Here is a 27,176-nt window from a genome sequence, read left to right as displayed (position 1 = left end):
GTCTTTAGTAATGATAAATACTTAGTAATGATAAATACTTAGTTCCTGGGCCATGTCACAGGATCACCCTATTCAATCACAGGCATACCCTTAAGAACGGATTTGTGAAGGAAAAGACAATGGGGAGGCTTTTCCATTTTCCTTTGACCTTGCAGAGAAAACATTTGGTCAGTTTGGTACAGTTTGGGAATAAAAAATGGTTCCAGGTCGGTCTTCCTGTGCTGATCTATGTACGTGCTTGGTTGGTACACTTATGAACATTTAACATATATCTAAGACATCAAAATTCCTACCACAGGTACCTTTACCTTTAAGCAATGCATAGGACTGCAGTCGTGATGCATTAATGTTTTTGGGGGGATGTTAATTTGTTTTAGTATTTTTTCAGTAACACTGATCCATGAGATTGTAAAAATGGGAAAGAAAATCTTGCTAAAGGAGGCAATCAAACAATTTATTATCATCACCACTATTTCCCACTGGATTTAACATTTCCAGAATATCTGATTGGACATTAGTTGTAAGAGGGATTCTGATAGTTAACGTAATTCATCCAACATTTGCTTTTATTTCTCCTTATGCGCCAGACTAAAAATGTCACTGAAGTCTGCAAGCCAATATTCCATAACCTTCTCAGCCAGCTGTCCAAAAATACAGTCCCTTCTTTCTCCATCTAGAAGAGCCTCCCTTCTGGCTATTAATCCAGTTCTAAACTTTGTTTCCAGAAAAACTCAACACAACTATTGGGAGTTCAAATGGAAGTTGAACTTTTCCCCAATATTTGTTCATTGTGGGATGTGCCTACAATATGTAAGACAATTATCAGCCCTGTTTCTGTGTGATCATGGTTCTCACCTTGACAGGCAACCACTATTATTGATGGTTATTTTATAAACTGGGAGAAATTGAGGTGAAGTCATAGCTATATGCGCAGGACCACACACGAGGCCAGTAACTCTGCAGACTTGAGATGGAGTCTGGAAGTCTGCCAGGCGACAAGGACAGACATTTCAAGAAAGGAGGGGATGGTTCTTCCTTTGTGTTGTTGCTGAACTTTTCTTCATTTAACTGTACACTGGGCTGGGCTCTCATTATTTATCTAGAGGATTTATACCCCACCTTTCAGTCAAATGACCTTCAATGTCGATTAGAATGGATTATAATAATTCTGGAAACCAAGTCTTATGAGGAATGGGTGAGAGAGCTGGGTAGCCTGGATAAGAGGCGACTGAGAGGAGACAGGAGAGCCATCTTCAAAGGGCTGCCACATGGGGGTGGGAAGCAAGCTTGTTTTCTGCTGCTCGGATGGCTAGGAACCAATGGATTTCAGTTACAAGAAAGGAGATTCTGCCTAAACATCAGGAAGAACTTTCTGACAGTATGAGCTGTTTGACAGTGGAACACTCTCTGTCGGGAGGTGGTGGACTCTCCTTCCTTGGAGAGCCTGGATGGCCACCTGAGATTCCTGCATCCCAAGGGGTTGGACTAGATGATCCTTGGGGTCCCTTCCAATTCCACAGTTCTGAGTCTGTCATAGTGTCTTTCACTCATTGGCAAGAAAAAACAGCTCCTTTTCCCTTATGGGATATCCAGGAGCCCGTATGTAGTTTTCCTATCGGTAGGAGAAAATAACAGAGGCCCACCAGAGAATATTGAGAAGCAAAACAGCTAATAAGCCTGATCATTATTAAACTGTTGCAACAGGGTTCCCTGCTTACCCCACACAGGGAGGGAGGAGGGGAACCCCGAACAACAGTGCACAAGCCTTTATATAGACTTTTGAAACTGCCCACCCTGTAGCTCAAGACCCCCCCCCAAAACATCATACATACATCACAGAAGGAGGCGGGCTACAGCAGAAATACATCAAAGGGGGGGGGTCTACAACAGAAATCCTGTTTTGTCAGGATACCTGACAATGGTCACTGACTGCTCCACCTGGGTTGCCTGGCCATTCCTTCTGAGATGCTAAATGCTTAGTTCCTGAATCCAGGTCACAGGCTCACTCTATTCATACACAAATACGCCCTGAAAATAGGATTTGAGCAAAGAGACAATAGGCTTTCCCATTTCCTTCCTCACTGCAGAGGAATATCTGAGGTCACTGGGAGAGTCAAAATGGCTTCAGGATTGCTCTCTTGTACTATTTCAAACACATGGTTTATATACTTATGTATGCATTGGCCTTGTACATTTATGAACATTTATTTTATATTTGGGACCTTAGAATTCTTATAACAAGTGGAAAATAAGAGCAAGTTTACCTCATTGCTCAGAAACAGAGTACGTTTTGCACCATTATCCTTCACTGCCAATAAGCAGGCTTTCTAAAAAAATAAAATAATGGAAAATTGGAAAAGGGGCAAAATATTTCAAAGGGTAATTCTCGCCCCCCCCACACACCATGGGTTGGCTGTGGCTGCTCTCTTGGCGCTGCTCCACTTCCAGCAGAATGGCCTTCATTGTATCATACAAACTAAACATCCAAAAACTTACACCCGATCCCACCAGGTGCTTGGGAAGAAGTGTGAATTCCTCCCATGCAATTACCTCATGCTGTTTGGCATGGCAAGGTGTGCGAGAGAGTGTAAGAAACTGTCAATCACATCCCACAGGTGAGACCTGTAAACATGCAGAACCACCAGTATTAAAGCAGCGTCATCTGGTGAAGTCATGGCCAAAGCATCTGTGCCTGGGGATTCACGGGCCGGGGGGGGGTACTGCAAATAGGAGGCCGTGATGTTCCAGAAACTGCCAGTAGTCAAGGCCTGGCTACAGTCTGATTAATGCTTTTTATACTCAACTCCCCTTGGAGGAAAGGCTACAACATTTGGGGGCTTAAATCTAGAGAAAAGGTGATGAGAGGATGACATGATTTAGGTCAGGGGTCTGCAACCCGCGGCTCCGGAGCCGCATGTGGCTCTTTTACACCTTTGTCGCGGCTCCGGGGCGGATACTAGCGAGGGGAGGAGGCACATTGTGCGCCCCGACACTCCCCACTGTGGCGGGCGCTGTAGTGGCTGTGACGTTGCATGGGGCCGGTGCGTGCGTTAGTCACGCAACGTCCCGACGTCACCTTCCCGCCTGCTGTCAGATCGGAGGGCAGCGGCGCGCATCCTTTAAATGTCGCAATGGTTTTGCGGCTCCCAGTTTTTTTTCCTTCGGAAATGGGTCCAAGTGGCTCTTTTTGTCTTAAAGGTTGCAGACCCCTGATTTAGGTGTATAAAACTATGCAAAATGTGGAGAAAATGGACAGGAACTTTTTCTCCCTGTCTCATAACTCAAGGACATCCAACAAAGGTGAACGTGGGAAGGTTCAGGGCAGACAGAGGCCCTTTTTCATGCAGCATGTGGTTGAGCTATGGTGGCTACTAACCCAAGAAGTGGTGATGGCTATCATTATAATAATAATGCCTTTATTGTCAATGTACAACCTGTGTACAATGAATTTAACCGAGCCTCCCCACCCCCATTGCACTCTGTGTGCTTGTTGCACAACACACCAACCCTGAAAGTCAGTTGCACTATATTATTTTCCGTTCAGCAGCCTAACAGCCCAACTGAGGATGGCTCCAAAAGAGAGTGGGACCAATTCATGGGAGATAAGGCCATCGCTAGCTATGAGCCACAATGCTTGTGTTCTGCCTCCGCTGTCAGAGTGCTGCTGGGCTCAGATCCCCCTTTTGGCCTTCCCACAGGCAGCTGACTGGCCACGCTGAGAGCAAATGTTAAACATGACCTCCTTTTATGGGCTGCTCATTTCTGGAAGCCGTCAATGAGTTTTGGAGCACGTTATGTTAATCAAACATCCTGTATGCAATATACAAATATGGAAGCCTCATTAAGTGCAATAAACTTTTAGTTAAACCAGAATAACATGTTCCAGTACCACATACCCACCAAGTGTCCCAATTTTCCAGGGACAGACCCAGAATTACGGAAGACATCCCGGCTTCTGATTTGATCCTGGATCCCCCCCCCCCCCAGTGCAGCCGAGCTCAGGGAGGAACCTGAGCCAGGGATTGTCCTGAGCAACGGCTGGCGGCTGTGAGGGAGCACCCCGCTGCCTCTCCCTGGTCTCTCCGTGGCTGCCACCGCCGCCCTCCTCCCTTGGGCAACTTCCAGCAGCTGCTGGAGAGCAGGCAAGGGGTAGGAAATGCTCTGCAGGGGGATGGCAAAAAAATGTGGGGGGATCAAGGAGGGTCAGTGGGGGGGGAGTGAGACATTTTCATCTGAGGAATGTTGGGGGAAATGGCAACCAAAACATGTGGACTGTAAGTGACTCTATGTTCAAAAATAATCACCAGCAACATTGTATCTGGGGGGCTTATCTTTCTCTGTCTGAAATCATGCATGGTCAGAATCTATAATACTTTGAACAAAAGCAGCCAGACTTACACGTTTTTTCTTTCTTTCCCAATGAACTCCTTAACTAACTAACCAACCACTTCTGCTGCCTGAAGTGACTTTTATCTAGTACAAGGTAAACACAACAGAAAGTCAATCACATTGTAGGGGTCAAGAAAGGGGAGCTAAAGATAACAAAAAGATTAGCACATCCTACTTTATGCAAACAGGAGAGGGTTTTGCATTGAAAAAGCAGGCCAACTCCCTCAGAAATTGTCACAACATTCCTCTTGAATGCTGCCTGGCAAATTACAAGCATTTCTAAGTGCAATTTCTTAGAGAGGCTTTGAAGGAGGCTCTTGCAATCTGATTTGTCTCACAGCTCAGAAATCACAACCAAACTCCGGACTGGCAGTTACAAAACTGTGGCAAAGAGCAGTGTGGTAAACTGAGGTCACATCTACGCCATGCATTTAAAGCACAGTATTTATTTATGAATCTATAAGCCACACTTTCATAAAAATATACCAGAGTACAACATGCAAGGATAAGATCAACCAAGAATTCATAAAAGCTGCATTAATACCATCAATGAATACTAACTGGCTCTACCGCTTTAACAGTCACCCCCCGCCTCCCGATAATCCTGGAAAGTGTAGTCTATCCCTCACAGGGACTTTCCATTCCCAGACAGCATTCCAAGGTTCCTTAGGGGAAGCCATACACTTTAAATGTATGGTCTAGATGTGGCCTGAATGCACTAAGCAAGCAAAGGAGGGTTGCTTTGCAGGTTAAGATTTCAGGGGACATTCTAACCACCAAGGATATTTGGTGATATCTGACTGTGTATAAAGGTGCCAAAGTACACACCTGCCTTAAAGACAAAACAAAGAATGTATCTGGACGTCCCTGTGGTCTTTCCAGACATCTAAGCCTCTCCCTGTGTGACATGTTCATGGACTTGGGTGTTAATTACTTTGGAGTGCTCCACATAGCTGCTCTGGTAGCACTAAAGGAATTCCAAGTGAATACAGACAGCTATTGCTGACCTATCTTTGATCGGGTCAACGTCTATCTAAGAAAAGCCACAGATTCAACTTAAAAAGACCATGCTCTTCATCAGCTGGATGAGCAGCCCTGCACTAGATCAAAACCTTGCAACTATTTAACACACCAACAGATTCGGATGGGCCCATTAACTACAAACCCCAACATCTGGGATCCTCTCCAAACCTGTGCCAAACTATTGCAGTTGTTTTGTAACATTTTGCAGTGAGACCCCCCCACGTTTTGCAGCACCCAACAAAGTGAGCAACTGATACATCAAACACGGGGTCCGTACTTAACATTAACTCTGAACCCCAAAATATGGGGTCCCCTCTGATGTAGAAAAAACCGGCTCTTTATGGGGTATCCAAGAGCCCGTACAGAGTCCTTAAGTGGGTTCCCTATCAGAAGGAGAAAATAACAGAGGCCAACCACAGAATATTGAGAAGCCGCCCACGGCGGGCGGCTTCCTGGGAGGGTGGGGGGAGGGAGCTGTGCTGCTTTGCCAGCAGCCTTCCTCCCTTCCCTCTTCCTTTTGACAGCTCGGGGAGGCTCCCCCCCCCCAAAGCAGCCCGTGAGTGGGGGGGCAATGGTGCACTCCCAAGCCTCCCCTGAGCTGTCAAAAGAAAGGGGGAAGGCCACCGGCAAGGTGGTGCAGCTCCGCCCCTTCCCCCGACAGCTCGGGGTAGGATTGGGAGTCGCAGGCAGGTGGCGCGGTGAATGTCACCCCCCTCAGTGATGACACCCAGGGCAGACCCTTCCTCCACCCCTGGCAACAGGGTCCCCACTCACCACATGCAGGAAGGAAGAGGAACCCAGAACAACGGTATGCAAGCCCTTATATAGACTTTTGAAATTGCCCACCCCCCAAAACATCATACATACATCGCAGGAGGAGGCGGGCTACAGCAGAAATACATCACAAGGGGTGGTCTACAACAGAAATCCTGTCTGGCAGGATACTGATAATGGTCACTTGATTGCTTTACCTGGGCAGCCATTCCTTTTGAGATGCTAAATGCTTAGTTCCTGAATCCAGGTCACAGGCTCACCCTATTCATACACAAAGATGCCCTAAAGACAGGTAAGCACAAGACAATGGAGAGGCTTTCCCATTTCCTTCCTCCTTGCAGAGAAACATTTGGGAGAGTCAAAATGGTTTCAGGATTGCTCTCCTGCACTATTTCAGACATGTGGTTTATATACTTACCTATGTGTTTGCCTTGTAAATTTATGAACATTTAATTTATATGAGACCTTAAATTCTTATAACACTGCCAAACCTGTGTCAAACTTTTTTGCGGCAAAAAATCTGCCAAGCTTTGGCACCAGTTTGGAAAGGATCCCAAATTTGGGGGTTTGTAGTTAATTTTCCTGATTTGGACCTAGTAAGAGCATCTCAACTCCTTCATCCAAGTAATTTATAAAGTCGTGGAACAACAGGAAAACACCTCTCATTTTTTTCATGTTCATCTTTGGACCCCCCCCCCCCAAGCTGATAAAATCAATTAAAGACAACAACTTGGAATAGCTGTGCAATTTCCCAGATGCAGGGGATACAATACCCTGCTTGGAATTGATTGCTCTAGCTTCCTTCTCTATGGTTTGTCTCTCCTCTCACTTTTAGCATTCCCCAACAGCGACAGTGTTAAGAGGTCTGGGAGCCGAGTTGCCATTCTATGTCTGACTTGTAGCTGAACAATAATTGGGGGCTGCTGAACTGTCCCTGTACAGAGGCACATGCTGCTATTTTTGTCCCTCTCCCACCTCACAATTTCCCTTTCCCAAACAAACAGCTAAACCTACTACAGGCTGTCAAGATACAATGGGCTGGAAGCTTGAATGACGACCCATTTAGGTACCAAGCAAACAGAGGGTGCCTGGGCAAGAGGTGGGCTTCCCACCTTCCCACCTCTGTTGCTCGCTGGTTGGCCCATTTTCTCTGTCCGTTAGTGCTGCTTGCTTCTGTGACTCCCTGCCTGCTCACTCAGGGGAGGGAAGAAGCACTTACAACAAGGAAGAACATGAGGGTCAGGAGGCACCCTGGGTTGGCAGCCCTCCTCTCTCTGCTAAGGCTCCACAACACCCATTCCCCAAAGTGCCAGTCCTGGAAACATTTGAAAGAGGGCTATAGGATACCACCCTGCGGGGCAGTCAGAGCAGGACTTTGGGGCAAAGGTCTGTCCAGGGCCCAACTCAGAAGAATGAACAAGAGGGTCTTCCCAATGCAGCAGGGCCTGCTTGCCACATTTTGAATTTAATCGAAGCAATACATATTAACACTTTAAAATAAAAGTGGGGGCAGTCCAAACTCTAAAATGTCCTAATAGCAACACTGATCCCACTAGCCTTTACCAGTTTTCAGAGTAAGCGGTCTTTCTTGAATTAGAGATCAATGAGGCAACAACATATTATTAACTAGAATTCTTTTAATAATTGCTGCTTTTAAATTATTTACAGCCAATTTCTTTTTGCAGAAACGCAGTCAGAAAAAAGGGATAAATTTAACTATTCAACAGAAATCAAAGTAACCATTTCCTCAGGATCTAGAATTACCACGCCAACATAAAAAAATCTACAAAGGTATCTGGGAAGTATTTTGGGGCTTAAACTTGACAACGCAACTGTTTGGGGTGAACGCTTAAATTCTCCAAATAAACCTCTAATTTTTATTCAGCAACTAAACACGCCCCTTCTATTGAAGTAACCCTGACTGTAGGAACTATCAGCGGCCAAATTGTGTATTTGCCAAAATTCTTGAGAAGTCATTGGAAGGGACAGCTTCTGCCACAGTCCTCAATTTGCAGCATCTGCAATTAAATAAAAAGCAAGCAATTTTAGGCCCTAAAATAGAAGCCATGATAATCCACGCACAATGTGTCAGGCAAAATGGCTTTGTGATCCCACTAACATAAAGGCCATTATCTCATAACAGCACCCCCAATCCTTCTCATAGTTTACTTGCTCACAGAGATATGAAGGGAGGGCAAAAATATCACAATAGGTTAAACACTCAAATTGCAAGCAAACAGAATCTGTAGCACTCTTTGTTGATATGCATTACAAGAAAACAGAGTTTATACCTTCTTACAGCCATATGAGGAGCTGGGGAAGGGTTTTGCTGTTTACTTGAACAAAATGAGCTCTGTCACACTATTCCTGTATTTAACTTCAGGCAAAGAATGCATTCTCTGAGTTCTTGCTAAACTGAAATTGCAGTAGCAGTTCTGGAGTAATTCAAGAAAAGAGCCATATGATGGTAGCAAGGCTATCAAACTGAGACAGGTACTAAACAACATGTGAGGAGTGAAATCCAGAGGCAAATTCATCTTCTTGGGTCAAAAACAAGCACATCACAATATATTTAACTGCTTATCTCTGAGCACCAATGATTTATCCTGAACAAGGTATTCAGACTACCTAAATGACCATATTTACAAAGTTGGGATTCTGAAAGTTTGATATTGGATTACTGAATTTTCCACTGTGTTTGAGGTATCTTCCTTTCAAGGCCATCTATTGGCAGAGATTTAACTCTGCCAATCACTCAACAAGCTTAGATTATCAGCAGGCCAATGGGATTTATCAGTGCAGAGTAGAGGTTATTGATATTTTCCATCCTCTGAATCTGGGACCAAGTTGACAATCCTCTGAACACATGGAAATCTTTATTATTTCCATCCTTCAAGAAAATGCAGAATTAGTGACAGCCAAAAGTTGACAATAGCTTAGAGGTTTAAAATTTTATATACTATACTCTACAGTACTGAGTTTTGCTTTCCTAAAGAATGTGGACAAAATGTGTTACAAACACGAGTCCTGCTAGACAATTCTTTTCTAGATGATTAAATTTTATGAATTGAAAAAGGGAAAAAGGAGAAAAAGAAGGGATGTTTGAATTACTGTTCTAAAAACAGTGTGCCTAATGGGGCATTTTAAAATGCAGAACTACTCTACGGTACTTTCAACTGCACCATGACTCAACCCAGCTGCTTATGTTATCTCCTTGATTAACTTAAGACTACATTAATGCCTCTCACTTCCTTCCACTTAACTTGGCTCCACACAACCAGAGCAGAAGGTGATTTGTGTGCACACACCACAAGACAAGCTAAAGGTCACTTTGAAGAATTTGAAACTAGTTATACAAATGTGGAGAGGTTTTAAGAGGTCTTATGAACCAACAAGTAGGTCAGGCCTGCTCTGATTTCACCTTTACCCAGCTTCAAATCAGAGGTGTCTCCCTCTAGTCTTTCTGTATGTTTTAAAAGCCACTTCTCACCCTCAGGAAGGTGGTCCAAGGAAAACTGTTTCCTATTTATTCCACATTCCTGCTCCTTTCTTTGGCCACGTCTGCATATACCTCAAATATTTGCTCATAGCATTTCCCAGTTCTTCCTATAAAGCTATTGTCAAGAAAGATGGGATAATTTCATATTAGAAAGCAGAACTTATGTTCTTCCACCTCTTCATTGCCATAATCCCCTCCAGGTGGACAAGGAAAGGAATGTGTCCCTTGAATGAAGCGTGTTCAGAATTAGTCACTGGCCTGGGGCAAATAAAAAATATTTCCAGGCTCCATTGATGTTAGCTGCTCCAACAGAGTAGAAGGGAAAAGGCAGGGCAGCATTGCAGAAGCTGCAACATGGAGTTCCATCTCTCAATAACCTAGAGTGGCAAATTTAGAGAGGGCACACCCCTAAATTTCAAATTAAAACCTTTGGGCAGCTGCAGATCCTTCCTATCCCCTTAGCCTTAAGGAAAAGCTTAGATTAAATAGAGCAGGAGTACTTAACTCCCACATTTTTTATTATAAAAAGTGAATGTACCCCCAGAGGTATTTTTAACATGAATGTTGCTGAGCAACTTAAAAAGTAGTGGCCTATTCATATTTGCCAGCTGGCAGCATTTCCAGCCTGCAATTTGTTTATTTTCGCCAGCCTGTTTTATTACTTATGTAAGCTGGATAGATGGGAGTGCTCTGTCCATCCTCTATCAGCCTCCCATGAGCAAACAGCAGGAAAGTAAAACTTCTTAGGGCCAATAGCTTTTGACATTAGCAAGACTGAGTTTCAAGTGCAGTACTTCAGATTCTCTTGGGTAGTTCAACACTCTGGACCCTAATGGTAATTAGCACCAGGGGAGCTGCCAACACCTGGCAAAATGGGGCCAGGGAATGGGTCAAAATGGGTCTTATGGAGCGAATGCGGGCTGCGTGGCTATCCCAGAAGCCAGAACAGCGAGAGGCTATCCCAGAAGCCAGATCCCTCTTGCTGTTCTGGCTTCTGGGATTCAGAATATTTTTTTTCTTGTTTTCCTCCTCCAAAAACTAGGTGCGTCTTATGGTCTGGTGGGTCTTATAGAGTGAAAAATACAGTATTCCATGGGAAGAAGCTGAAGTCTGGAAACAGAAGAATGGAAAGACCTTCACACTTCTCCTTTTATCCACAATTTTGTCACCACAGGGATAGGACAAGGGGTGGGGGAGAGGAATGCTGAGCTGCTCAGCCACTTCACCCGGGAAGGGGACAAAAATAATTCCATGCAAACACATTCCTGGTTGTTACTGCACATGAGATCTGAAGAGGAGGAGACTTTGTAAACCTAATGCAGCTGTTCACCACAAAGCTGCCACTGAATTTAGCAGGAGGGGATACTGAAAACCCCCACAACTGTTTTGGGCTCACTTAAATACCAGATACTATTTATGCTCCCAGACCGGCTTCTTCCAAAGCACTCCTAAACTTGTATTTCAAGGCAGCTGCTTGTCAGGAGGCAGAGGCAAACAGTGCCCTCTCTCGTCCAGTTAGACTAGCAAAACTAAAACTCTTCATTCAACATTCCCATTCATATATACAATCAATGGGCAAAATGCAGCTGAACTAACAGGGGCCAAGCCATGGTGCTGTCTTAGCTATGTGTGAACCTGGCCTCATGGTTTGTCTTACCCAAAACTCACAAGCTTGTGTTCTGTTTCTTCTATGACTTATCACTTGCTGCTTGACTGGGGGAGATAAGCCTGATTTTACATTTAACACTAAGCCAGGGTGGGAAACCTCAGACTAAAATGTACCCCTCCAGACCACTCTGGCCCTCAGAATTCTTCCCTTCATTGACCCTGCTTTGCACCTGGAGTGATTTTGCCAGGCTGGAATGTGATACTGAGCTGTGATGATGCCTCTTGGTTGTCTGCATGGAAGACAGAGAGGGGTATGCAAGGGGGTATAGAAAGTAGCTTACTGTACTATGGTCAAATTTACATCTATTGCTCTGGCTCCACCCACCTAGCAAGAGTCAAGGGGCCACTAAAGTGGCAGGGGACCTCATGGTCCAATGTAGACTATGGATACAGTTCCAGCATCACTTACTGTTCTTCCATGGTAGTACATGTGGCAGGGACCTTGGAGCTCGTAGTCCTGAAGCTAGCTGGTTCTTAAGTCCCACGGCTGGGCTTGATCCAGAACTGTGGGGCAGGGGAGGGGAAGGAATGAAAAGTTAATGTGTTCCTTTTTATTTCACACATATAATCCATTAAGAAGCAAACCAAACCACAAGCACCATCATGAATTCTAGCATACAGGCCACTCCTGCAGCACCTGCTCTAAAATATGTATTTGAAAAAACAGATTTGCCAGTGACATCTACTACACACATACAGTAATCCTTTGGGCAGTATCATTCCCATATTAGAGATGGAGAATTAAGGCTGAGAGAGTGGCTTGTTGAAGGTCACTCAATAAATACATAGCAGAGAAGTCCATTGGGAGCTTCCAGATAATAGATCACACCTAGTAATTTCACTGCAATAGCTCTCCGATATCTCAATAGTGTTAAACAGAAGGGTAACAAATAAAACCCTGTAAAAAAAAAATTACTTCCAGTAGCACCTTGGAGAACTAAGTTTGTTATTGGTATGAGCTTTCATGTGCATGCACAGCTCATACCAATAACAAACTTAGTTGGTCTCTAAGGTGCTACTGGAAGGAATTTTTTTTATTTTGTTTCAACTATGGCAGACCAACACGGCTACCTACCTGTAAATAAAACCCTGGTCTTTGACACCTGAAATATATACTTGTAATCTGTTTTTTAACTTTTTATTTTTTTATTCATTTAAGCCGTCCTGGTGAAGGGAAAGGAAGAAGTAAAAAATAATTATGATAAATATGATGGGCTGGGTACAGGCTAAGAAACTCAGACTAAAAAATGGAAGGCACTGTGGACGGGGAGTTCCTTGGTCCATGATTTGGAGAGATGTCCTGCTCTAGACAGCCTTGCACGTCCCTTGAAACAATAGATTTGTAGCTTGGGACTTGTCCTGAAGCCACCTATGTCACTGGAAGCTTAGGCGGCTTGAGCTTTGGTTGGTTTGCCAGCTAAGGCCTTCCTTGAACAGCTATAGCTCAGCTAGTTATCCATGCCCTGAGAAATTCTAGGCTGGACTACCACAATTCACTCTACATGGCACTTGCCTTGAAAACAGTCTTGAGGTTGCAAGTGGTGCAAAATGCAGCAGACAGGGTGTTTATGGGTGTGGCTGATGGGCTGCATACGATACCTATTTGAAGCAACTTCTTTGGGTGCCAACTGTCCTCTGGGCCTGATTTAAGGTGCCTATGATGATAATGAAGGCTCTGAAAGATTTACCGTATTTTTCGCTCTATAAGACGCACCAGGCTACAAGACGCGCCTAGTTTTTGGAGGAGGAAAACAAGAAAAAAAATATTCTGAATCTCAGAAGCCAGAACAGCAAGAGGGATCGCTGCGCAGTGAAAGCAGCGATCCCTCTTGCTGTTCTGGCTTCTGGGATAGCTGCGCAGCCTGCATTCGCTCCATAAGACGCACACACATTTCCCCTTACTTTTTGGGAGGGAAAAAGTGAGTCTTATAGAGCAAAAAATATGGTAATTCCGGACATCTGAAAGAATGCCTCCTTTCACATCGACCTGCCTGTGCTTTACGAGTTTTTTGGGGGGGCATTTTTGGTGTCTCCATGCCCAATGAGGTTCGTGGTGTGGGGGCCCATGGGAGAGCTTTCTCTGTGGCAGCTCCACTTCTCTGGAATGACCTCCCCTCTGAGGTCCATCTCACCTCAACACATTTTACAGTCAGGTGCAGAAGCACAGATCACTTTGGACAGCCTTCTAGACAGGGAGGAGGTGCGCTGAGAGTGCTTTGATTTAACTGCTACTTTGTAGTTTTATTGTTCTGTGATTTTTTGTGTTAATTATATTGTTGCTGCATTTTGTTTTAGCTTCATGTTAATTTAAAGTGTATGCATTTTTTGCCCTGGGGCCTTTGGGTGGTGAAGGGCAGATTATAAATGCTCTTTTCACTCTTCAGGCTAAGATAAAGTGCAGTAAACAAAGTAAAAGCTCTGGTCACTGAAATAATAAGGTTTAAAACAGTGAAAAGCAACTTGTTAATTAGTCTTGAAACACATTCATGCTGAGTGTTTGTTATGCGCTTAAAAGGGACAAAGATAAAAACCACTTGTTGCTTATCCCCAGTTAATACAATGGAAGCAGCCAATTTATAAGGCTGAGACAGACCAGACATTACTCCTGGTTTTCCACCTTTAAATTGTGATTATACTTTGCAGGTGACAATATTATTTCCAACTCTGAGCACTAATAGTCTACAGATTCCCAGTTGCTAAAAGGATTATTTGTGATGGGTCATGACAAACTAAACATGTTGCCAGGAGTTTTTTTTACACAGCTGCCTGGCAGTAGGTTTTTTAGCACTGCAAATGAAACAATGCTAGGGAGAAGGAGATGCATGGAACCGCCTACCTACCACAGTCCATTATGACTACGGACTGTCAGACTCAGAAGATGGAGAGTAATGCCACTATAAGGTACTGGATCTACAACATAATGCAGTTCTCATGCCAAGGAGGAGCATCCCCCAAGGCTCATTGCTAGGAAACAGTAGAAAGTTTTCCCAGGGTTCGAAAAATTGTCTGACAGTGGTTATCAACCAAGACTTCTGGTTGTTGTTAGGACTGCTCTCTCAAAAGGTGCAGTGTCTTGTCTCAGAGACTATACTCCCACAGGTTCAAATTAGGGGTGTTGTTCCAGCAATTGTGCTGTGCTTCTGTGGTGAGAGCACCAAAAACAAGGACCAGTCCCCAGCTCAAAGCTGTAGAGGGGGGCAGATCATCCCTAGTGGGGCTTGTTAGCTGAATCCCACCCTGGATTCCAATCTGTCTCAAGTAGCTACTTTGGCTAGGAGTGCTTATGTCCAAGCTTAGATTAGTTCACTAGCTGTGGCTGTTCCTGGGTCAATATAGCATGGCCTCAGCAGTCCATGTTCCAATGCCCTCCCACTTGGACAGTTGGTGCTCAGAGGGCAGCTATTGTAACATAACTGGATTGGAGGGTAAGGATTCCTAGGAGTTTATAACTCACCCACTGGGAAGAACCTTGAGGCTAAGTCATGGCTCACTGCAAGTTCCTAGTTGGATTTGGTTCCTGCTATGCAATTGTGCTGCTTGTGAGTGTGCAGGACGTCCAGAAGCTTCCACAGTAATCCAGTTTGCTACAGAGTGGTACTTCGGGTTACAAATGCTTCAGGTTACAGACTCCACTAACCCAGAAATAGTACCTCGGGTTAAGAACTTTGCTTCAGAACGCGAAGCCCCATTAGCTAAAGTGGTGCTTCAGGTTAAGAACAGTTTCAGGTTAAGAACGGACCTCTGGAACGAATTAAGTACGTAACCAGAGGTACCACTGTAATCCAGCATTCCCCAATCCAGTATTCCTGGCACCCCCCAGAAACTTTGGACTACAACTCCCATCTGACCCAGGTTGGGGAAGGTTGAACTGTGTGTGTGTGTTTGGGGGGCAGGGGCAGACAGCAAGAAAGGCTTACATGAAACAAGCCTCAGTATCATGAGAGCTGTCATCCTGCCAACCCACACAATGGAGGAAAGATAAGCTTGTCCTTCCTGAGTAGTGAAAGAAATCATTTGTGCCTCCAAAAAAGGAGAGAAGCCATCCTGCACAGAGCAAGAGGGGTGCAGCTTACTGTTAGGCTGTACTGCACACTGCCATTCTCAATATAGAAAAAGAGACACAACACTCATCAAAACTCTCCCTCATGTGTTAGACCTATGCAAAGATCTGAAGGAGGCATATCCCCCACAAGTGTAAGCAAAAGCTTACATTGTTCATGATAACTCCCCAAATAATTTTTTAAAAAAGAATTACTTCTCTGTCCACAACAAACAAGAGCAAAGGAAAGAAAAGATGAAGATGACCTTCATCTTCGCAGTGCCGGATAACCCAACTTTACCTGCTTGCCTCACCATGGTGGCTTGTGCCCCAAATGAAGACAGAGTTCGATTGGCCTGCTACGTCTGTCAAGTAAAACAAAAATATTACTGAAGCCACATATGAGAAGAATGGAATAAACACCAGACTTTACTAACGAGAATACAACTGATGCAGTTCTGCCTGAGCAAACACAGCCATTTAATAAAGTAATTTACCTCAAGTTGTACAACATATCATTTTCTTCCCAGGACAGGTGATGGAAAATAATGGCTCAGGCAGAACAGGTGTTTGAAAAAAGCATTCCTTCTTACTAAGATCATTACAGTTTCAGGAGGGGACAGATCCTTGGTCTTGCAGATGTTCTAGCAAAGTATCGGAAGCATCAGAAACACAGAGTCTCACCTCTGTCCCAGTCTTCTTCGCATGGAGGAGATTGCCAGGAGCTTACCACACTAACCTCTCTTCTGCGGCTATCCCCATGGATTGCTAAATGAAAGAAGTTTATTTGTGAGAAAAAGCATTGTATGAAGTGCCTAACGCAGTACTGGGCACCAAGCCTGCCTTTTCTAGAACAGCACAGCCCTTCCTTGGCTATGGGTGTGACAGAAAAATGGACCTAATTTCCTAACGCCCTCATCTTAATCTGCCCAATTCTTTAATGACCAAGCACAGGTAACATTTTTGTAAACTGAGCAGCAAAGCTGTGGTGGGCGGCAGGAGTCTAACAAGAGGTCGGCCAGAATTATGCCTGTGCTGGCCCTGTAAGGACAAGTTTTCTTCATGGCTGTGATTAGGGGTTTGAACCCATCTTTGTGTTCAAAGCTGTCCAAGCTGTATTGGTTATTTTATATCTTGTCCATCTTGGCATAGCCAAACTTACCTGCTGGAGAAGAGACCTCAAACATCTAGTGAACAGGAGGCGTGAGTTACCCATAATTTTTATGACCCTGGCCCTTCTTGTCTTGTATTAACTCAAATGCCAAGTATGTTTCATCTTAATGTGAGTAATTTTTGATACAATATTCAACAATAAAAGTCACTAGCCTGATGAAGCCAGGTGCTGGAAAAACTTGCATGCACAGCAAGAAAAAAAAATATTATTCTACCCATACTACTTCAAATCACAATCAAACAGGCACCACAAACATGTGTTATAGATTCAAAAAGGAATTATAGAAGACTGAGAGTAATCCCTTTGAAATGTTAAAAGTCAAGGTAAGAGGCAGCTGCCAGCCATTAATTTATACTGAAAAAATTCTTACCAATGTCTTGCTCAATGCACCTTTTGTCATCACAGCTTGATATGTGTTGACTGATCTCTTCTCTGGGCACCTGATGACGGGCATTAAATGGGCATGTGACCAGTTGCTGCACTTTGTCAGGATGGTTCTAGAAAACAAAGACATGGCTATCTTATTTTAAAGCTATGGAATACAGAACTATCAAACTATATACAGTACGTATATTTCAGACAACCCTGATTATGTGCATGGCAAAAGTTATTAGCTGTAGAACAAGTACACAACACACCAACAGGCTCACAAACATGCAAATCAACTAGGAAATCAGGAGTTCTGTCCTAGCACCTTGAATTCTTGATTTGTGTATGCATGCTGTGAAATCTCAGTGGTGTTTTTCTTTCCATGAAGTGTTAATTATTTTATTGTAAACAGATTAAACAATCAGGCTAGCTGGGTATCAGTTCACCAATGCCTTAACTAACAGCATACAGTGGTACCTCAGGTTAAGTACTTAATTGGTTCTGGAGGTCTGTACTTAAGATAGATTCTTTAGATAGATTCTTTATTGTCATTACACACGTGCAACATTGCACAAGTGCAACGAAATTGGATGCCATCCCTTAAAAACAACAAAAGCAAAACAACAACAACAACCAACAAACCACATTCCAGCCACACCCACACCCATCAATCTCCCAGGTCACACTATCGAGTTACAGCATTCAAAAGGGCCACAGCTCTCGGGTAAAAACTGTTTTTCAGTCTATTTGTCCTTGACTTGATGTTTCTATATCTCCTGCCAGAAGGCAGTAGTGCAAACAGACTGTATCCCGGGTGAGATGAATCCTGCAGGATGTTGTTTGCTTTCCTAAGACAACGGGAACCGTACAATTCTTCCAAAGATGGGAGAGGTTGACCAATAATCCTTTGTGCTGTGGTTATGACCTTCTGGAGCACCTTCCTCTCCCTAGCTGTACAACTGGAGAACCAAGCACAAATACAGTATGTAAGAATGCTCTCTATGGAGCCTCGGTAGAAGGACACCAGCAGTCTCTCACTCAGATTGTTCTTCTTTAAAAGTCTGAGGAAATAAATTCTCTGCTGGGCCTTCTTCACCAGAGCAGTGGTATTTGCGCTCCAAGTCATGCCCTGATCGATAGTTACTCCCAAAAACCTGAATTCCGCCACCCTCTCCACCCGTTCCCCATTGATATGCAAGGGCTGAATGTCCGCCTTTTTTTTCCTGTAATCCACCACTAATTCCTTGGTCTTAGCCGTATTAAGAGCCAGATTGTTCTCTCCACACCAAACACAGAGCCGCTCCACCTCGTCCCGATAGGCGGACTCATCCCCTCCTGAAATGAGCCCTACCACCGTAGTGTCATCAGCAAACTTGATGATTTTGTTGCTGGAATAGGTGGCTGTACAGTCATACGTATAGAGAGCATAGAGCAGGGGACTCAACACACAACCCTGTGGTGAGCCGGTGTTAAGGCTAAGGGCTGTGGACATATGTGACCCTACTCTAACCCTCTGAGAACGTTCTGACAAAAAATCCAAAACCCAGAGACAGGTGGAGTTGGAGAGTCCAATCGCCTCTAGCTTGGACACCAGTCTATGGGGGAGGATAGTGTTAAAAGCTGAGCTAAAGTCCACAAACAGCAGCCTCACATAACTCCCCGGCTGCTCCAGATGGGACAGAGCAGCATGGAGAGTGGTGGTGATAGCGTCCTCTGTGGATCTATTTGCCCTGTATGCAAACTGGTAGTTGTCAAAAGTTGATGGAAGACAGGAAATAATATGACGGCGCATCAGTTTCTCAAAACACTTCATGATGATTGGAGTCAGTGCAACTGGTCTGTAGTCGTTCAAACTACTGATTGTGGATTTTTTAGGCAGAGGGACAATAGTTGACGACTTCAGGCAGGGTGGGACAATAGACTGGTGTAAGGACTTGTTGAAGATCTTAGTAAAGACCCTCGCCAGCTGATCCGCACAGCCCTTCAACACCTTTCCAGTGATGCCATCAGGTCCAGCCGCCTTCCTCGGATTCACCATCCTCAATACCTTTCTCACCTCATGCTCCTCTACCGTGAATGAGGGGCCCCTATGGGCTGGTGGCTGTAATACCGGCGTCTCAGGTGGCTCCTTCTCGAAGCGAGCAAAGAAGAGGTTAAGCTCCTCCGCCAGCAAAGGGTCACCGTCGACAGCACCAAGGTTAGGTTTGTAGTTGGTAATGTGCTGAATCCCCTGCCACATCTGTCTTGTGTTGTTGCTCCTTAAATTGTCCTCAATCCTCAGCCTATAATCCCGTTTTGCCTGTCGAATACCCCTCTTCAAGTTTGCTCTTGCCACACTGTAAAGCTGCACCTCGCCTGACCTGAAAGCCCTGTTCCTTTCCCGCAACAGGCCCTGGACCTCTCTATTCATCCAGGGTTTCTGATTGGGATAAAACCGGATGGATTTGTTTACTGTGACAGTGTCTGTGCAGTGATTGATATAGCACAGAACTGCCGCCGTGTGCTCCTCCAGGTCTGAACGATCGAAAATATCCCAATTAGTTCTCTCAAAACAGTCCTGCAGCTGGTGAATAGCACCTTCAGGCCAGATTTTAACAGATTTTAATATTGTGGGAGCCCGTTTCCTGAGTGGGATATATGCTGGTACCAGGAACAAAGACATATGGTCGGACTGGCCCAAGTGTGGCAGCTGTAAAGCCCTATAGCCGTGATTTACATTCGAATAAACTTTATCTAGTGTCTTGTCCCCTCTTGTGGGACATTTCACATGCTGATAGAGCGTTGGGAGCACTGTTTTAAGTTCTACATGGTTGAAGTCTCCCGCAATGATGTGCACAGCTTCAGGATACTTGTCTTGCTGGCTGCTGATAAGGCTCTGCAGGCATCCCAAAGCCAAGTTGGCATTGGCATCTGGTGGCACGTACACACCAGTTAACATAACAGCTGTAAACTCCCTAGGGAGATAGGCTGGTCTACATTTAACAGCCACATATTCCAAATCCGGTGAACAGTGACTGCCCACAGTCTTAGAATTATTGGACCAGCATTTGTTCACATATACGCACAGCCCCCCTCCTCTGGTTTTTCCGAAGTCCATGCCTCGGTCATGACGATGTACCACCCAGCCTTCCAACTGAATAGCTGTGTCTGGTATGGACGGTTGAAGCCATGTCTCAATGACAAATAAAACGCAGCAATCTTTTACAAGGCTGTTCTTTGCTGCCTGCAACCTCAATTCATCCATCTTGTTGGCAAGAGATCTCACATTGGCAAGAAATATGCTGGGGAGTGGTGGTTTAGATGGACTCCTCTGTAATCTTACCAGGACGCCAGCCCGACAACCCCGCCTTTGCCTCCTGTCTCTAACCTGAAACTGTTCTTAACCTGAAGCACCACTTTAGCTAATGGGGCCTCCTGCTGCCACCGCGCCGCCAGAGCCCGATTTCTGTTCTTATCCTGAAGCGAAGTTCTTAACTTGAAGCACTATTTCTGGGTTAGTGGAGTCTGTAACCTGAAGCGTATGTAACCCGAAGCATATGTAACACGAGGTACCACTGTATATGTTACTTAAAGACAGCAGCATGGTCCATTGCAGTTTTTCTCTTCACAAAGCAGGTGGCTTTGTCTAGCTTGTAAGCAAGGGCTTCCCCTGGAGGAATGGGGTGGGAGAAGAGCCTGCTTTGAGGCAAAGTTAGAAACAAGGGCCTTTTCAGAAAAAGAGTCAGGAAGAGTTGCTTAGACATGCAAGCACCCTCATAGTTAGTCTGCTGGGCTGGGTTTGGACATTCAAAGAAAACACTGCTTTGCATTATGCACAAACCAGGCCTTTATGGCTGAGAAATATCTACCTTTCCACTGGGCCTGACCAAAATGTCCTTCACAGAATCACAGAACTGTATAGTTGGAACAGACCCTGAAGATCATCTAGTCCAAAACCCCTGCAATGCAGGAATCTTGATTAAAGCATTTATGACAGTTGGCCATACAATCTCTGCTCAAAATCCTCCAAGGATGGAGAGCCCACCTTGCAATTGGAAGGTTTATATATCCTAGTACCAAGTATTGTAGGGCTAACATTTCTCTACCCATTATGTAGTACTGGAGATAAATTGAAAAAATGAGCATCAGGTCAGATGGCTGGTGTGCACTTAATTGGAGGGAGGTTTCAGTTTATCTCCACGCTGTCTTTTTTTAAATGTCCTTTAGTTGATAAAATTCATCTCACACAAACTGCAAAGAGTAACAGCACTGACACGTCCCAAGCGTCAACAAGCATATAGACAGAGGTGATCCAGCTGACACAGTATACTTGGACTTCCAAAAAGCTTTTCAACAAAGCTTTCAAAGACTCATGAGTCCGCTTAGCTCAATCAGAAACTGGTTAGATAACAGGAAGCAGAGAGGAGGAATAAATGGACATTTCTTCCAAGAGGAATGTGGAAAGTAGAAGTGCCCCAAGTAGGGCTGGATGATATCTGGTTTTCCAATGTTGTAAAACCATATTTACTCATGTGCCATTGAATCTAATGCACACCTTAATTTTTGCAATGTAATTTGGCCAAAAAAGTGAGAAATAGATTTGAGTAAATATGGTGTATCACCAGCTAACCACTGAAATACAGTGGTACCTCAGGTTACATACACTTCAGGTTACATACACTTCAGGTTACAGATGCCACTAACCCAGAAATATTACCTCGGGTTAAGAACTATGCTTCAGGATGAGAACAGAAATCGTGCTCCGGCGGCACGTCAGCAGCGGGAGGCCCCATTAGCTAAAGTGGTGCTTCAGGTTAAGTACGGACCTCCGGAACGAATTAAGTACACTGTACACTGTACCACTGTACAGTGATGTATCATGATGTCTGAAATAACCCTGAAAAAAGTTGAAAAAGTGGCTGAGCTGTGGAGGGAGGGAGGGACCAGGAAGAAGGGACGGTGGCTGCCCACTTGCTTGGGCGAAGGAGCTCCTGCCCACTCCCTCCACAGCCCAGCCCTGGCCGAGGGAGCCTGAGAAAGTGCTCTGTCTTCTGCTTGCCTGCACGTCTGCCTTCATCTGAGCAAGTGGGGTCGGCTGCCTCTTTCCAGGGGTGTAGCAATCCCTGCTGGCACCTGGGGTGTGTGTGCGTGTGTGGGCTAGGGTGCGGGGCACACTGTGGGGCGGGGTGCACACCGGAGCAACTGTGTCCTGAGGGCATCTGAGAGGAACGCGGCTGGCATGCGCAGGCCCAGTACTGCCTGATAAAGCAGTGTGGGGTTTGCTGCCGGAGCAGCTGTGTCCCTCCCGGACACCCTCCAGCTAGATTGGCTATTGGCCTGATTCAGCAAGCTCTTATGTTCTTAAGTCAACTATAAAGCCACAAGATACAGGCTCCACACAGTCAATAATAGAATCTACATTTCCTACCTTACGACACTTGACAAGGTGGTAGGGGAACCTACATGCCCTGATTTTATGATTCTTGTCATATGGACACTGCATTAGTTTATCAGGATCTGAAGGATCAACTAGAAAAAAACAAAGATGGAAGCATGCTTTGTGGTCTAAAAGATGTATCACAGTTAAAAAGTGGGAACACACTAATATATTGAAATTAATCAGATAACTAAGAAAAGCTATTGGTTCTCAGTATTCCATAACCGCAGAATTACTTCAGGTTTAGTGGCTAAATACACCCACTTGTAAGATTTAGGTGATTAGGGTACTAAACAAAGAAAATGTAGTCAGTGGTGCAAGACTGCTGCAGACGTTAATGAGCACATTTATGAAATAAAGCGCAAGTTCCAAGGAACTGAATCCCTGAAGCTACTCAATTAGGCAGTCCAATTAAAAGAATTCTTCAAGGAAATTGAAGAGGTATGGCTACATTTTCCCCAATGGTCTCATAAGACAAGTGGGTCTTGGTTTGAGTGCCTTTGTATTAAGACTTTGCTACAGAGCATCATATTACAGATTTTGCAGGTTCCTCTGTGCTTTTACTTCAGAAAACATGAAAATCCTATTTCTGGTCTTCACAGTTATGAAAGAAACACACATGGAGTTTGGCAATAGTCTTACATTTGTCAAAACCAGAAGGGGTGGAGAAGCCTCTTAGTAGGTCTGGAGTTGGTCTGTTAGTCATCAGGTGTAAACTGCTTTCCTTTCCTTTCCTTCTATATCATTATTACCAGCAATATGCTCTATGAACTAAATCTCACCGGTGGCTGAAGTGCTCCCCTCCAGCCCCCGTGGCACCCAGTGCTGAATCTCCCCAGCTGCACTGAGAAATAACAAACTACCAAATCTAGTAATAAAACACGCTCATAACATATTGTATATTGCTAAGTAAATGTATGCTGTGCTTAAGTATAAATCATTTATCCAACGACAGAGTTTTGTATGGATCACAATGTTTTATTGCCTCATTTTCTCCTCTAGTGAGCTTCACAGCTGAATATTTGAAACAGTCTCCCACATAGAGTCAAAACTGTGGAATGGTTATCAGCACAAAAATAAGAAAGAAAAAAAATTGGTACTTGCCATAGTTGTCTTCCATCTCCAGATTAGAGAAGCTATGGTAACTATGCTGCTGAGTCTCTGTGATATAATATCTGCCCTAAAGACCAGAAACCAGAAGGTAACAAAAACCAATTCGGTTAAAAGCGAACTCAGTCATACAGAGATTAGATGTACATAAACTAGTCTCATATGTATGGAGCAGTTATTCCCCCTCAATTTCCCCTCTTGATTCTAAAAGCTCATGAATGACTGTACCAAAAAGCAAACGTATAATCTCCTACCTGCATACACACTTTTATAGCACATTCCCATCAGAGACACAAAAGCACCTGGCTAATGCTACGAAAAAACAGGGGAAACTTTAAAAAAAATACATACACCTTATTGCTTTATTGAGTTTTCATAATGGGTAATACAGAAACCCAATAATGAACCCCGTCTTCCCTACAAATAACAAAAATAATTAGTATTTCCTTCCTAATGGGCTTACTTGTTTTTCTTCACTTTGCACAAAAGCCGCTATTTTTGAGGCAATTATTTTAAACAGTTTTATACTTTTGCCAAAGCTGGCATTACAGGCCACCAGTCTTCCCTAAAATAACGGGATTTTTCAATTTCCTGTCTAATAATAATTTAAATGCTGCCCACCTGGCTGGGCTACTCCAGGCACTCTGAGCAGCTTCCAAAGAATTACAACACAGTCAGATATTAAAAACTAATGAAAACGTTTAAAAATTTCCCTATTCAGGGCTGCCTTCAGATGTCTTCTAACAGTCAGATAGTTGTTTATTTCCTTAACATCTGATGGGAGGGCATTGCACAGGGCAGGTGCAACTACTGGGAAGGCTGTGTTTATTTGTGTATATGAGGGCTTGTGTACACACCAGATTTCACCTTGTTTCTCCCCATCACACCACCATCTGTTTTTCAATTCAGTGGGGTTTGCAATGGGGACATGACGGTGTAGGGCTGTAGCAATGGAAGACACAGAAGACCCACTTCCTAGGAGCTAAAGGTGTTTGAAACAAAAACAAAAAAACCCCTAAACTGCAGCTTTTGTAAAGCTTCCCTGCCTGGTAGCAAGTCTTACTTGTCATGCAATAATATGATCAACTATTACAAAAGACAGCTTAAATGGGTTGGGTGTTTACACTGAATGCACAGCCAATGTCTGCAGTACACTTACCAAGACTGGGTTGCAAATTCAGTCAGTGCGGAAAACCTCACTTTCATACCACTTTCATGAACAGACACTTCTCACCCACATGGTTTAACAATTAAGCCATATGAACAAGGAGTACAGAAAAGTGCAACTCTTCTGTGTTCTGCAATTTTTCGGGGTGGAGACAGCAAGTGGGATGCTTATGAAAAGTATAGGTTTTCTAGCAACCTTAAAGGTAAATCTTAGGCCTCAGCAAAGAAGGTACCGTAGATGCCGGCGAATTAGGCGACTGGGCGTATAAGACGACCCCCCAACTTTTGCTGTTATAGAGTTTGGCCGCCCGCTAAGCGCCCAGTGACAGAACAACAGGGCTGGGCTGGTGCTGCCCAGGGCGGGGAGGAGGGGGCGGCAGAGCTCTCTGCGTCCCCCGCCACCCTGGAGGCGAGCGAGGGGTAAGGACGAGTGGGAGGCGGGCAGAGATGGAAGAGGAAGACTGTGGGCACAGCGCAGGGGCCAGGAGCTGGCAGCCATGATCATGCCAGCATGGGGGAGAGAAGAGAGAAGGCACAAAGTTAGGGAATTCCCAGGAATGGGCAACAAACAACTCCTGCCTTTAGGCTGCGGGGGTTCAGCACCGTTGCATTTTGTTTCCGCAGGCAGATGGACACATACACAAAATCAGGATTCCATAAATTGGTGTGGAAAGAAAGGCAGGCAGACCTATTCCCACCCCCAGGATCTATCCCATATTGAGATGGCCTCCTTGCACAGCTGTTTCCTGTCCCCAGTGTGCAAGGGTGCCAAGCACTGCCAGGGGGAGAGCGTGCACCCCTCCGCTGCCTCTGCCATCGCAGCAGCAGCAGCACCCGAGGCGAGGTGTTTGGTGCGTGGAAGTCCCTCCCTCCCCCCGGGAATCCGGTGGTCCCCATGGTGGCAGGGCGGGCGAGCCCTGGCTGAAGCCGCGCACCACCTCACCGCGGGAAGGGGAGGCTGCCGCCGTTGCTGCTGCTTCGGGAGGTGGCTCTTACCATCCTTCTGCTCGTCGCTGTTCCAAGCCAGCCGCCGCCACCACCTGCCACAACCATACCCAGCATATAAGACGACCCCTGACTTTGGAGAAGATTTTCCGGGGTTCAAAAGTCGTCTAATATGCGGGAATCTACGGTAACATCCTACTGGAGAATGTGTGAGTCGTCACACATTGTGCTCCAGTTCCTCAACTCATTAAGCCCAATACCACTAGCACTGTGGAAAGTCTGGACATCTAAATGTAAGTGGCATTGGAATGTGCACATTTTTAATGATCATCAAAACCAAGATGCTAGTACCAAAGATTTTTAAGTTACCTCAGTTATGTAAACTCAACATACACCTTAGAGAAAGCTGGAAAATTTGATCAAAGCTGCCAAAGTCCTGCTCTGCCCTGGCAGAATAATCACCAATATTCTTTAAAACTGTTTAAAATATACCTTGTGACTCATTGTTGGTCTCAGTTTTCTTCTCAGTCTGAATTCGGAGTATTATTCTATTCCTAGCACAGCTGGGACGATCAGGAACAGCAAGAACAGACAAAAAAACCAAACATGTATGTTCATCTATTAACTTTTTAAAAACTGACAATGAACAGAGGGAGAACCCAGTTTGAGGCACACAATTTCTTTTTCTATTCAAGACTAATTATTACAGGTGTGTTGCTGAACTACAACTCCTAACAGCCTGATCAAGTATGGGCAATGGCCAGGGTAATAGGAAGGCCTAAGAGCCCATTCCTAGGGTAGGGGCTGAGATCCCTTTGTACCAATAAAATATTTGAGGGGGCTGGGACCCACTAAGTTCAAGAAAATTCCTATTCAAATGGGGGGGGGGTGCACATGCGCCATGTCATGTGATTGTTTATGAAGAGTCCCAATATTTTATTCATCCCAGTCTGGAGGACCCAATGTTACGCAGTCTTTTTTTTTTTTTTTACTTTATCATGTCCTGACAAGAATCCTGTGTGATCTATATAGCAGGGGGGCAGCAACTTAAAACATAAGATACTTGCTGGATTCGCCCCTGCCTGGAAAAGGCTTGCACATTACAGGACAGCAGTTCACTTCGATTTCTTTTGAAACGTTTGATGTATCACCATAGCTTATTCTAGAGTTAGCAACTACAGTGGTACCTCAGGTTAAGTACTTAATTCGTTCCGGAGGTCCGTTCTTAACCTGAAACACTTCTTAACCTGAGGTACCACTTTAGCTAATGGGGCCTCCCGCCGCCGGAGCCCGATTTCTGTTCTCATCCTGAGGCAAAGTTCTTACCCTGAGGTAATATTTCTGAGTCTGTAACCTGAAGCGTCTGTAACCTGAGGTACCACTGTACAGAAATTCTACCCGGCCCTTTTAGCGCCCTTGCACCTCTTTACAGGGTCTCCCTCCCAAGGCCCCCCCCCGGCCCGCAGGCCTTGGAAGAGGCGCCTTACCCGCCGGCCTCGCCAGGGAAATGGCGCTCTCCGCCCAAGGCGCGCGCCTCCTCTCCCGCTCCTCTCCCGCCCCCACCGCGCGTGCGCACTCGCTTCTCTGCCCTCTGCCGCCGCTT

At 44.9% G+C, this 27,176-nt stretch overlaps 2 protein-coding genes across 2 annotated transcripts in view; both read right to left on the bottom strand.

Moving 5' to 3' along the window:
* LOC128404428 (gametocyte-specific factor 1-like) overlaps positions 1 to 27,176 on the bottom strand; it is a 148,510-nt gene that overhangs the window by 70,093 nt on the left and 51,241 nt on the right. The gene's annotated exons all lie outside the window — the stretch shown is intronic.
* On the bottom strand, positions 7,804 to 27,165 carry LOC128404427 (gametocyte-specific factor 1-like). Its single transcript, XM_053370039.1, has 9 exons — positions 27,061 to 27,165; positions 26,066 to 26,136; positions 23,456 to 23,531; positions 22,343 to 22,443; positions 16,937 to 17,063; positions 16,077 to 16,160; positions 15,694 to 15,757; positions 11,763 to 11,857; positions 7,804 to 8,204 (listed from the first exon to the last, which is right to left on the bottom strand). The coding sequence occupies exons 2-9, from the start codon at positions 26,075 to 26,077 to the stop codon at positions 8,191 to 8,193; spliced, it is 573 nt and encodes a 190-aa protein (XP_053226014.1). The 5' UTR covers positions 26,078 to 26,136; positions 27,061 to 27,165; the 3' UTR covers positions 7,804 to 8,190.

This window comes from Podarcis raffonei, chromosome 2 (assembly GCF_027172205.1).
Source record: "Podarcis raffonei isolate rPodRaf1 chromosome 2, rPodRaf1.pri, whole genome shotgun sequence".
NCBI lineage: Eukaryota > Metazoa > Chordata > Lepidosauria > Squamata > Lacertidae > Podarcis > Podarcis raffonei.
This window is presented reverse-complemented; position numbering and strand designations above follow the sequence as displayed.

Excerpts from the sequence above, each read along its gene's own strand:
- LOC128404427 (XM_053370039.1), bottom strand. Across the intron at positions 17,064-22,342 it reads ACCTTGTCAAGTGTCGTAAG|AACCATCCTGACAAAGTGCA; the intron begins GTAGGAAATGTA and ends TTTGTTTTCTAG. Across the intron at positions 11,858-15,693 it reads CACCATGGTGAGGCAAGCAG|TTCTGGATCAAGCCCAGCCG; the intron begins GTAAAGTTGGGT and ends CCTGCCCCACAG.